General features: G+C 39.3%; 1 protein-coding gene across 9 annotated transcripts in view; it reads right to left on the bottom strand.

The window, feature by feature from the left end:
* Nucleotides 1-13,227, bottom strand: part of Acaca (acetyl-CoA carboxylase alpha) — a 271,090-nt gene that overhangs the window by 159,873 nt on the left and 97,990 nt on the right. For all 9 annotated transcript variants that reach the window (XM_021211498.1, XM_029546021.1, XM_029546020.1 and 6 more), the window contains 3 exons: nucleotides 12,817-12,923; nucleotides 9,953-10,063; nucleotides 2,839-3,048 (listed from right to left, as the gene is read on the bottom strand). In XM_021211498.1, the coding sequence (XP_021067157.1) occupies nucleotides 2,839-3,048; nucleotides 9,953-10,063; nucleotides 12,817-12,923 (428 nt within the window). The remainder of the gene's footprint in view (nucleotides 1-2,838; nucleotides 3,049-9,952; nucleotides 10,064-12,816; nucleotides 12,924-13,227) is intronic.

Below are 13,227 nucleotides of genomic sequence, written 5' to 3'. Positions count from 1 at the left end.
CACTCTGTAGACCAGGCTGGCCTCGAACTCAGAAATCCGCCTGCCTCTGCCTCCCAAGTGCTGGGATTAAAGGCGTGTGCCACCACGCCCGGCTTTCTTCATCTTTCGAGGGAATAATTTCTCAAATTTCAGCTGGCACATGACCATCCAACTAGTGACTCTAACTCCTAACAAGTGTTGTTCTGAGTTTTGATGAAATTGTGTGTAGAGGAATGTGAGAAGTGTCTATGTGACTTATATACCATGTAATTATTTGCCTGACTTCTAAAAACCCATCCACCCTGGCTAAAATGGAACATAATCTTGCAGGATGCTTCGTAATCAAATTTCTGATACCACACAAGGTCAAAGGTTAGCAAACCTTTTTGGTGACTGACCAAATAGTAATTATTTTCAACTTCGTGGGCTATAGTCGCTGTCATTGCTACTCAGATATTTCACTGTTGCAATAACACGGTCAAATATAGAATATAAGTTAACAGCATAGTTGTAGTCCACTAAAATTTTATTTACAAAATAAATCAGCAGGATTTGGCTTATGAGCTATAGCTTGCTAAACTCTACTTAGGAGGGGAAAGAACAATAAAATCAAGGTCTCTGGTACAAGCCTATATCTGAACTAGAATGAAAGAGATCATTAGAAAGTTATACCTCACTTAAACTACTGTTTTTGAGGAATTCCTATTATAGCAGGTGAGGAGTGAAAATAAGAAATAGAAAATATTTCTAAAACAGAATATAGTTTAATTTGTTTAAGATTCAAAATGACAGAAATTGAATCATTAATGATATGGAGAGTAAGCCATTGTGATGGTTTGTATATGCTTGGCCCAGGGAATGGCAGTATTGGGAGGTGTGGCCTCGTTGGAGTAGGTGTGTTACTGTGGGTATGGGCTTACGACCCTCATCCTAGCTGCCTGGAAGTCAGTATTCTGCTAGCAGCCTTCAGATGAAGATGTAAAACTCTTAGTTCCTGCTGCACCATGCCTGCCTAGATGCCACCATGTTCCCACCTTGATGATAGTATAAGTCAGCCCCAATTAAATGTTGTCCTTTATAAAACTTGCCTTGGTCATGGTGTCTGTTCACAGCAGTAAAACCCTAACTAAAATAGTCATTCTTCCAGAAAAAAACAAAAGTATATTTACTTCCCTAAGTACAACTATTGCCAAGGCACACTTCAAAACAAAGGAAATTCTTTATTCCAAAGTATGAAACATATAAGCACACAGATACCTAGAGGGCATTGTAAGCAGATAATGAATTTGAATAAGTCAGCTAAAGATAACTTCTTTTTAGACAAGGCCTCACTATATAGCACAGACTAGCCTAGAACTCTCCATCTTCCAACCTCAGCCTCCCAAGGACTGGAATCCTAAGCGTGTCACTGTACCTGGAAGAATATTTGATGTTAGTCAATCCAACAAACTACAAGCCACCTGCTCTTCATGAACTTTGTTAAAATCTTAACATGTTTCTCTTATTTATCTTATTCAAAATAACATGTTAATTTTCTTTCTTTCCATCCATTAGTTTTATTGGAACAGGGTTTCTCTGTATAGCCCTGTGCCACACCACCTCCAGTAGGATCTGTGTGACAAGTTCCACAGACTGACGCAATTGACCTCAAAATGGGGAGGCCTCCTGGAACTGGGTGTGGAACTCTTCACCGGAGACAAAATTTTGAGCCGTAGTTCTCATGGCAATCTATCTGTTTTGTTTTCTCTTATTCCTTTTCTTATTTACATGCTCCTAGTAGCCTAGGCCAAGATCTTAAGTGAGAATAATGGGTAAGAAACCATCCCTAGAGATGGGGCCACCAACATGACCTTATCCCCAGGGAAACCAACACTTTACTTTCTAAATCATTTACAAAACTATTATGATAAAAACTTCCCCAACAATAAAATTTCATATGGCTGCACATGTGTCATCGGAGGTGGATTTTAGTATATGGTAAAGAAAGCCTGAATTAGAAAGAATTAAAATAGTTTAAATGTATATATTGAAGATTATAAAAAAAAAAAAAATCAGGCACTAGATGTTAAATAATAATTGACCATGGGGCTGAAAAGTTAGTTCAGTAGTTAAGAGCACTGACTGTTAAAGATTTATTAGCCTGCTCCTGGAAATATGCTACTAGCCTTGGACGACAGACTCCACTGAATACATCCTTTTAGAACTGTTATATTTTGATGATTTATAATGATGTTACTTGTTCTGTTTGTGATTCACTGAATACATAGTTTCAGAGTTGTAATGCTTGGATGATTCTTGTGCTTCACTGTGCCAAATGGTTTTTGTTGTTATCTGTGATTGTCTCACTGGATATAGTTTCTAAGAGATGTAATGTTTGGTTTTTTAATGTATAAAATTCCCTACTTGAGAGCTGCAGAATACACTCAGATTCAAACTGCCTCTGTGTTTGTTTCTGTTTGTCACCACTGAATCCTTACCCACCTAGCTTCAAGGACCCTCATTCCAGGGACCCCCATACCCAACTGTGATGATCCATGGCAGCCCTGGCCATCCTAGAACTTTCTCTGTAGACCAGAGTGGCCTCAAATTCAGAGAGACCCACCTGCCCCTGTCTTCCAAGTGCGGGGATTAAAGATGTGCACCACCACCTCATGGCTCTTTGTTTATTTTTAAAGTATTACATATATTTAGACTTTGGTAAGTTTCTTGACAATTTTCCTAGAAGAACAACAGCATAAGAGGTTTCTACAGGAAAAGAAAAAAATCTTATCCATTATCTACTTCTTCATTTCCCATAATAGTATTTGAGCTGAGTATGTGTCTATGGAGGAAAACAATGAAAGAATTTAATAGACACACCTGTTCCATGTGTTCAAATACTGCTGGGGTAGCAATAGCAGCGGGAGCTTCTTCAATGATCTTCTGATGCCTGCGCTGCACAGAGCAGTCACGACCAAACAAAGAAATAGCATTGCCGTACTGATCTGCCAGAATCTGGACCTCCAAATGACGAGATTGTTTTGCTAGTCTCATTACAAATATAGGTGATCCAGGAACTTCAGCTTGAACCTGTGTTAGAAAAGGAAACAAGATTTTTAAGTAGTAAGGATTTTTTTTTATATTAAAATGTTTTCATTTCAATAAGCAGATGTCTAAAAATGTCAGGGACTACATTAACAGTGGGAATACAGAACAAAAGAAATATAGTCCATGCCTTTGTCTATCTTTAATGTGCCTCATTCTTAGTTATATCACCCATATTAATGAATATGAAAACATAAAGCACCCAGTATGTTAAAAGGGCAAACAAAATACTTGAAAACACACACATAAACAAATCCCACAATAGGGCAAAAATACTGCCATCTACTCAAGACAATCACATGTAGACTCTGTTCCTTTCCTAATTTACATTACATCACATATGATGCTGCTGAAGTCAAAAGTCTTCCATCTTGAGTTGTGAGAAACATTGTTAATGGGCACAAAAATCTTAAATTACCATTAACTTCTGTCAGTATTTCAAAGATATCTCAATGTTTTCTGGTTTCTAGAATGTCCACTGAGATTTCAACTGTTGATCATCCTTCTTCCTTCTTTCTCCTCCTCCCTTCTTTTCTTCCTCCTCCTCTTTCTCTTTTTTCCTTCTCCTTCCTCTTCTTCCTCCTTCTCCTTCTTCCTCTTCTTTCTCTTCCTCCTTCTGTTGCTCCTCCACTTTCCCCCTTCAGAATCTCACTGTGTAGCCCTGGCTGGCCTAGAACTCACTGAGATACACCTGCATCTGTGTCCACAGTGCTGGATTGAAGCTGTGTGCCACCATGCCTGTTTACTGTTAATCTTCTTAGCCTTTTGCAAGTAATCTTTTTGCTCCAACAGCTTTCAGATTGTATATAAGGAACTCTATCTTCTTCTTTTCTTATGTGTGTGTGTGTGTGTGTGTGTGTATGTCTGTGTGTGTCATATGTTGGGGGAGGCAGGCAGCAGATTTATTAATAGCTTAGATGTGGTTTCTTGTATTCACCACACTTGAGGTTCAACAGGATTTTATTTGTGCTTGGCAGCTTTCATTGGTTTGAAAAAACTTGGACGTTGTCTCTTCAGATGCAGCCTTCTGCTCCATTATTTCTTCAAGTACTGTTGTTTCATTCTCTTCCTTATCTATGAGTCTTAAAGTGCACAATGCTAGAAACCATCACCACACATGTCCGTATACTCTAGTTTTTCTACTTCAGTTTGCTTTCTACATAAGCTACTTCAAAACTCTGTGGCCCGCTGAAAATGTTAACCTTTCACTTTTCTTGATGCTCAGCTGCACAGTTCTGCTTCTTGCAATCATGGGAATATCGCCTGGTGGCTCAGGTGCTCTCTTTCCCAAGTCTGGTGAGTAGTGCTAACTGTTGTCTGGTAAGTGTAGACAGCCTCAATGGAACGTGCTCATTTCTGTTGAATGTGGTCTCTCGTCCTCCAATGGGCTTTTCAGTATGGTACACAGTACAGACCAAGCTTCTTCAATACAATGTCCTTAGAGGATGAGGGCAAAAGCTGCATGTCCTCTTGAAGTCTAGGCTCCAATATGTGTATGTCACTTTGGCCAACTAACAGTGGTCTAAGCAAACCACAAAAATGGCAATAATTCAAAAAATGAGGAAAGATATGCCACCCCTTCATGGGAAGAAAGGTAAAGTCACATTGCAAGGGGTGTACATACAGGAATGGGAGGAGTTATTGTGGCCATCTCTGCAAACAATGTACTACAGTCCACCCTGTGGCCACAATAATTGACATACCTCCCACATGCAAGTTAGACTCACCCCCTCCCAAGACCCCCAAAGTCTCATCCAATCAGGTCATCGGCTTGACCTTCACTGCTCTCATGACTCATGTCCAGAAACAAGAGTCCCCTTCGGTCAGCTCCTCAGTCACACGTTCTTCATCCTAAGAACTAAAGAGACAGGTTATCTGCCCCAAAGCCCAACATGTAAGGATGAGATTGGGAGGAAGAACTGTGAGGGAGATTCTTCTTCAAGTGGAAAGGAGTGGAGATTCTCAGTAGCCTTCAAATCCAAACAAGGTATATGTTGTTGGTTTCCCTTACTCAAAGAGCAGAAATTTATTTATTTATTTTGAATTTTTTAGGGATTTTATTTGTATGGATGATTTGCATGCATTTATGTCTATGCACCACATGTGTGCCTGGTGTTTGAGAAGGGCAGATAGGGGGATCAGATCCCATGAGACTGGCTGTGAGTTCCATGTGCTGGGAATCAAAGCCAGGCCCTCTGGAAAAGCAGTCAGTGCTCTTAACTTCAGAGTCATTCTCCAGCCCCTTTTGCTTTTGATACAATGTCTCAAGTAGCCAGGCTGTGTGTTCAAACTCATTATGTATCTGAGGATGACCTAGAAATCCCGATCCTCCTTTGCTTCCTTGAGTGCTGAGAATACAGGCATATATAACCATGCACGGTTTATGTGATGCTGGGAATATAATCTGGGTCCTCATGCATGCTAAAACAAGCATGTTACCACCGGGGGTATACTCCCAAGGCCTCACCTTTTATAAATATACTCAGCATTAATAGATACTTTCAATATTTTGTTTTGAGATCTTCTTAGTCAGACTTATGACTTCATGAATTATATTATCTTTTTAAGTTTTTAAAATTTTTATTATTTAATTAAGTATATGTCTGTGTGATGGTATGTGCACAAGAGTCCAAGTGCCCCTAGAGGCCAGACAAAGATATCAGTGTCCCTGAGCTAGAATTATAGGCAGTTGTGACTCACCATAGTGCTGGGAATTGAACTCTGGGACTCTACAAGAGTAGGACATGTTGTGAACAGCCAAGTCATCTCTCCAGCTCTGAACTTCATTATCATTTTTTTTTTAAAGATTTATTTGTTATTATACATAAGTACACTGTAGCAATCTTCAGTCGCTCCAGAAGAGGGAGTCAGATCTCATTATGAGTGGTTGTGAGCCACCATGTGGTTGCTGGGATTTGAACTCAGGACCTTCGGGAATAGCAGTCAGTGCTCTTAACCACTGAGCCATCTCGCCAGCCCTCATTATCTTTTAAGTTATCTCAGATAATAGTTTTTGCCAATTGTTCCACTATTACAGAACGTGGGCAATCTTGTTTTTAGATTCTATTAATAACACTCTACTACTTTCTAGCCCCATTAACAGTGTGCTCATCATCCCTACAATGTTATTAATACCCTTTTCAGCATATTTAGCCCATGAGCTAATTATTCTAAAAGTAGTGTCACCTGTTTCATGATGGTAGCATCACACCTTTTGCTATCATTTCCTGTCTCAGTCATGCTTTGACAGTAGTGTTCTTTTATTGTGCTTATTTGTCTGACAGTACTAGGGATCAAATCCAGGGCCTAATGTATGCTGGGCAAACATTCTATTACTGACCTACGGCTCTAGCTAGTAAACTTAAAAACAATACAGAAAAAAAACCCTAGTGACTTGGGACAGTAATTGGAGCTAGACTTAGCTGGTAAATCTGTCACTTGTGCACTCAACTAGGGTTTGATTGTCTATAAAACGTCACTGGCATATTCAAATATGGTGCCAACAGTCACCCAGTAGGATTCAGAGGCCTTGGCTAAAAGGATTCTTCTCTGCTTCATGGTTTCCCTTTTTTTGTTTGTTTGTTTGTTTGTTTGTTTGTTTGTTTTTCGAGACAGGGTTTCTCTGTGTAGGCCTGGCTGTCCTGGAACTCACTCTGTAGACCAGGCTGGCCTCGAACTCAGAAATCCGCCTGCCTCTGCCTCCCAAGTGCTGGGATTAAAGGCGTGCGCCACCATGCCCGGCTGGTTTCCCTTTCTCTAGAAGGGTAGAATGTATTCTGCAAGTGGCAGTTGAGGGCTCATTCCAATTAGGCAAGATATATAAACAACACAACCACTTGAAATGTAAGCTTCAGAATTTCTGTTTCCTTTCGTTGGTCAAAATAAATTGAAAGGACAATTGGAACATAAAGGGTGAAAAAGAGGATGTCTCTTCCTGATGATAAGAGACACGATCGATCGTAAGCTGCCCAGTAAAAGGCATACAGAGTCAGATGCTTTCACGGCCATCTTTGAAACTAATCAATTATTCTATTCTGTAATTTTTTTGGTCTTTTTGTCTCTTTTTATGCTTGAGTCTAAATTTTCTTCTATTTTCCAAAGATTGATGCATCCTTTGATTTTATCTAACATGCTATTTAATTCTTATACTGATGCCTTAATTTCAGTTACTGTATTTTCAGTTCTAGAATGTTTCTTTTTTATGATTTCTAATTCTTTGCCAAAATTCTCAGTGTTGCCTTTAATTTTCTTAAATGTACTAAGCATAGACACTGGAAGGCCCTTGTCTGATAGCTCTACTGTCTAACTCCTCTTTGGATCTGCTTCTGCTGACTCTTGTTCCTGGTTTTGAATCGTGTACTTTATATACATGAAAAATTAGTAGTAATAATTTGAAATTCTATATATAATCTTCCTCTGGAGAGGATGGGCACTTGCTTTATGCATGCAGATGGCTAAAGCATTGGCAATTAAATCAAGTCGCGTGCTTTCAATCTGAGCTTTAGTTCCTATGAGGGCTGGTCTACTTCTGGTTCATTCTTCCTCCTATAGTACAGTCCTTTAGGATCCCAACATAAAATATAAGAGTCCTTGGAGCCTCCAAAACTACGTGTGCAACCATCACTAAAGTCTAAATTTGTCTTCTTAGTTTTATAAGACAAATGAAAATTCTAGCTATTTTGTAGGATTTGGTTTTGTTGTTGTTGTTGTTGTTTTCTGTTTTTTTGTGTGTGGTTTGGTTTTGTTTGTTTGTTTGTTTTTGTTTTTGTTTTTTTCCTTCCCCTTCCTTCTTCTTAAGGAAGAGGCTGGTTTTTGTGTTTGGATAGTTTTTTGAAGCAGGTTTACTATGTAGACAAGGCTGCCCTTGAAATGAATATTCTCCTGCTTTAGACTTCTGAGTGCTGGTGTTAGGTTTGTGAGCTACCATGTCCAGCTGGTTGTTTTAACTTGAACTGGAAGATATCTTTGTGGGAAAAAGAAAAAGTCTTCAATTCCCAGGCTCACCTCTGAATTTCTTTCTCCTCTTATATAATTCTTGGTTTTGGTTTTTTGGTTTGTTTTGTTAGTTGTTGGTTTCTTGAGATGGGTTCCTCTGTATAGTTTTGGCTATCCTGGAACTCATTCTGTAGGCTTGGCCTTGAATTCACAGAGATCTACCTGCCTCTGCCTCCTGAGTGCTGAGATTAAAGACATGTGCTACCACCAACCACTCTTTTATAATTTTTTACTATCTTGAAAAGCTTCCCACCTCTTAAAACTGACTTTAAAGAGAATATATATACATATATATATATATATATATATATATATATATATATGAATGAAACCTAGTTTTCCTTTTCTGTTCAATACAATATATAACTAAGTGAAGAATGACCTTAACTTCTGATCCTCTTACTCTCTGATGATACCACCTTGAACATGCTTAATCTCAACTGATTCTCCTGCTTACACCATGTGTGTGTGTGTGTGTGTGTGTGTGTGTGTGTGTGCGCACAAGTGCCTTAGTGTATATATCACTGCTGAGAACACAGATATTCACCACCATGAATGGTTTATACAGTACCAGGACTTGAATCTAAGGTATCCTGCATGCAAAGCAAACATTCTACCTCCTAATCAATGAAATCAGCTTCATGACTCGGCAATTTTAGTTGCTTTTTTAAATGGAAAGACTGATTTAACTGGCTATTATTAGAAATTAGGGACTTTCACATAAAACAAATTCTTAGTGTTCTAGAGTCTTCATATACTTAATTCCAAACTAAAATGTAGTTATGAAATATCTGTTATCATTGATTAAAATGACTTTACATTAGGAGAGCAAACTTTTTTTCAGAACTCCATGAAACACTACTTTAACTACAAAATTAAACTTTACAAAAGGAACATAATGAAAAGGACAGGTAATATTAAACTTCTGACATTTGAAATAAAATGTAGTAAGACAATAGTTTTTTAATTTTCTTTATCGAATCTTAGTTTTTCCTCTTACCTCCTAATAACTAAACAAGCAATTTGCCACTGGACGTCTCTTAAAAGGGAGAGAGTGAATAAAAGGTAAGTGGGGCATGGACACGGGTGGGGTGAAGTATGACAAGGAGGGCTAGTAACATGACAAGGTAAGACTTGTGCCCAGTTTTCTTTTTTCTGACACATTTTCCTGAGTATTGATAGAAGAGAGAAAAGAAAAGAAAAAAAATCAAGCATTTGAAGGTAACTCTTAGGGTAGAACAAGGAAGAATTTTGTCTCTCTTTTACATCACCTATAGTATGGACACAGCAAGCGATGCTAAGGCAGAGAAACCATAGGATAAGCTGAGGCACCTGTACTGAGGCACACATACCATAAGGTTCCTGTGCGAGGGTGGGATGGCCACACAGCATAGACTAGAGTATTGGCTGCTGGGCCAAAAGGATAGAAGACACAGTAGAAACTCAAGGGACTCTAGCCACCTTTGCATGACATAAGGTAAAGCCTATCAGAGAGCTTGGCATCTGGCCAACATATGGGCAAATTGATGAGGACCATCCTACCATCCCACACCCTTCCCCAGAATATCAAAACACGGCATGTAAAAACAATGTCTCTTCTTGCCATTAGATACTCTGCGCAGCATATACCATGCAAAGAAGAGCTATCTTCTACGTAAGAAAAACTAGTGCTTGAATTACATAAGTAAATAGAATTACATTAAATTAGATATTTCATTAATTCCCTCCATCCCTATGAATAATCAGGTAAAGACTATGGACAAAGCTTAGATTACATACACATAAAAATAAAAACTCGACATTTTCTATATATCTAAGGTACAGTATAAATTAAATCACTCATCTCTGATATATACATGGCAGCTCAAACAAGCAAAATCAACTTGTACTCTACCTGTCTGAAGAGGTTAGGGAAGTCATCTGCATTGTTAACTTTTCTGATTCCTTTCCCTCCTCCTCCCTCTGAGGCCTTGATCATCACTGGATATCCAACTTCCTCAGCTGCCTTCAGGAAAAAAAGAAGAAAAAAATACAGTTATATTAGTAAAGAAAAGAATTGATATTTTCTCCATTTAAGAATACAGTCATAAAACCGGGCGTGGTGACGCACGCCTTTAATCCCAGCACTTGGGAGGCAGAGGCAGGTGGATCTCCGAGTTCGAGGCCTGGTCTACAGAGTGAGTTCCAGGACATCCAGGGCTACACAGAGAAACCCTGTCTCGAAAAACCAAAAAAAAAAAAAAAAAAGAATACAGTCACTAAAGAGCTAGGCATAATGGCACATGCCTTTAATCCGAGCACTCAACAGGCAGAGGCAGGTTATCTCTGAGTTCAAGGCTAGTCTGATCTACATAGAGAGTTCTAGGAAAACTGGGGCTACAAAAAGAAAACAAAACAAACAGTCAGGGAGGGAGCAAGAAAGAAAAGAGGAAGGAAAAAAAGAAAGAAAAGAAGAAACAGGAAAGGAAGGAGGGAAAGAAAAGAAAGAAAAAAAAGTTACTAGTCAGGCAGGGTGGCACACACCTTTGATCCCAGTCCTTGAAAGGCAGAAGCAGACAGATCTTTGTGACTTTGAGGCCAGCCTGGACTACACAGTGAGTTCCAGGACAGCCAGGGCTATGTAGAGAGACCCTGAAGCTCACAAGTGCCTGAAACTCCAGCTCCAGAAGGTTCAACCCCCTCCTCTGGCCTCCCAGGGCACCTACACACATACACCTGTAGCAAAAATTGTCTCCATGCATCTCTGAGACCCTTAGCTGTGGCAGACCCTGGTTCTACTTGGTTTAGACACTGTGTCTTCTTCATAGCTTCATATGCTAAGATAGCTCACTCTTAAGCTAAATTGATAATATTTTGAGATTTTGCTAATTTTATCTTCAATAAAAGAGTAAAATCAGGAAAAAAAATTCTGAGTACTTGAAAGTTCTGACTTATCAACTTTTATGTATGTGTGGTTTCAAGCTATGCCAGAATGGACAATTTATATGAAGTCTTTTTAAAAGGTTATTGGTACTGTTAGAATGGCTAGGCAATGTAGTTAACAGAAGAAATAAGGTAGCTTTTGTATATAATGACATGGGAAACAAATGAAGCCACATTAAAGTAAATTGAGAGTCAATAAAAATTTTAAATAACTAAAATCATCCTTTTATGAAAATATTCCAGGCTTTTAAGACTTTGCAGCACTGTAGGGAGAGTTTTTAAGTATGATGAGAAAAGCCTTTTTCTGAGAAAGATCTTCAGCTCTCTATCCCACACTGGCCTTTAACTATGTAGCTTAGGCTGGCCTTGAGTCCCCAGTGATCCTTCTGCCCCAGTCTTCCAAGCACTAAGATTCAAAGCACGTATCACCACAGCTAACCAAAAAGAAAAAAGAAAAAAAGAAAAGGAAAATCTAAATTTTAACTTATATCAGTATATTGTCCACTTATAGTCCCTTCTCTTCGATTCTTGCCTGTACTCACATAAACGAGTTTAACAGAAAGATAAATCAATTGGCATCATGTAATGATCAGAGAGATAGAATGGTCCAGACACAGACAGCACCAGCTTCTTCCCAGGTCACTGTCCTGTGGAGTGTACATACTTCACCTCTTTCAAAAGAGGGTTTAGGGGTTGGGGGTCGGAGCTTAGAGAGACAGCTCAGCAGTTAGGAGCACTGGGTACTCTTCTAGAGGACTGAGAATTTGTTACTCCAGTTACAGGGGGTCCAATGCCCTCCCTGCTTTCATGGGCAATGCACACACCTGATGTGCAGATATACATACAGACAAAACACCTATACAAAAAAAAAATTTTTTTTTAAGATTTATTTATTTACTTATTATATGTAAGTACACTGTAGCTGTCTTCAGATTTTGTTACGGATGGTTATGAGCCACCATGTGGTTCCTGGGATTTGAACTCTGGACCTTCGGAAGAGCAGTCATGTGCTCTTACCCACTGAGCCATCTCACCAGCCCCACAAAAAAAATTTTTTTAAAGAAAAAAGAACAAAGGATAACTTGCCGAAGTCAGTAAGGCAGACCTTTTAAAAAATGTATGAGCAGGGAAATGTGGCACAAGCACATTTCTACAGAGATGGATAATAATTAGAGTTATAATACTATCAGCCTCTCTCCTTCACTCCTCCTCAAGGGGAAAAGTTATTTGACTGGCCAATTTGGAAGGACAAACAGGGTATGCTTACACAATCTCTTCTACAAGCAGCCCACAACACAGAACACATGCTCTTTGTGAGCTCTCAGCCATGTAATAAGCAGAATGGTAAGAGCTCTCTCTATGAGGGAAGTCTGGTTATTCAGCACTGCCAGTTACCAGATGGGAGGGAGGAGCCTTGTTAGCTAACTCTCCAGTCATCCTATAAACTTCACTGTTGCTGTACACATAAGCCTTTTTTTTTCTTTTTTTGCAAATACCTCTATAACAATAAAGCTGACATTCTGACATCTACCTGCCTAGCTTCTCAAGGGAATTCACAAGGGGAAAGGGATGGTGTTGGCCATCTCTCACATACTAATAGCTGGTGGAGAGGAAGAATCAGTACCTCCTTAAACCCAATTAACCACCCAAGAACTGCTGTGCAGGTCACCAATCCTCTTCTAAAGTAAATTATTTAAGTTTAAAAGTCACTTCCTCACTCCATACTTAAGAAATATTTATCCTGGCCTTACACCTCTCCTATTAGCACATCATGAATCTGACTTCAAATCCCTGTATTTGTAACTAGAACTGACCACCCTGGAGTCAATAACTTACCTTCAGACCATCATCTACATCCTTCACATAGCCTTTCTCATACAGATCCTGTGGAACATTTAAGATACGTTTCGAAAAATCATTTTCTTGCCAATCCACTCGAAGACCTACAATAGACAATAATGATTTAAGACCATCTGTGAGAGCTCATGTTCATTTTCTGCCCACTCTCAAAGCCTACATTGGACTCACACTTGATATGTAATAGAGACTGGTTTTCAACCTGCATCTTCCCGCCTCTGACTGCACAGATTACAAACATGTTCCACACACTTGGCTATGTGATACCTTCTGTTAAAACCTATTGTATCAAGCCGGGCCTGGTGGCGCAGGCCTTTAATCCCAGCACTCGGGAGGCAGAGGCAGGCGGATTTCTGGGTTCGAGGCCAGCCTGGTCTACCAAGTGAGTTC

This window comes from Mus pahari, chromosome 14, assembly GCF_900095145.1.
Source record: "Mus pahari chromosome 14, PAHARI_EIJ_v1.1, whole genome shotgun sequence".
NCBI lineage: Eukaryota > Metazoa > Chordata > Mammalia > Rodentia > Muridae > Mus > Mus pahari.
This window is presented reverse-complemented; position numbering and strand designations above follow the sequence as displayed.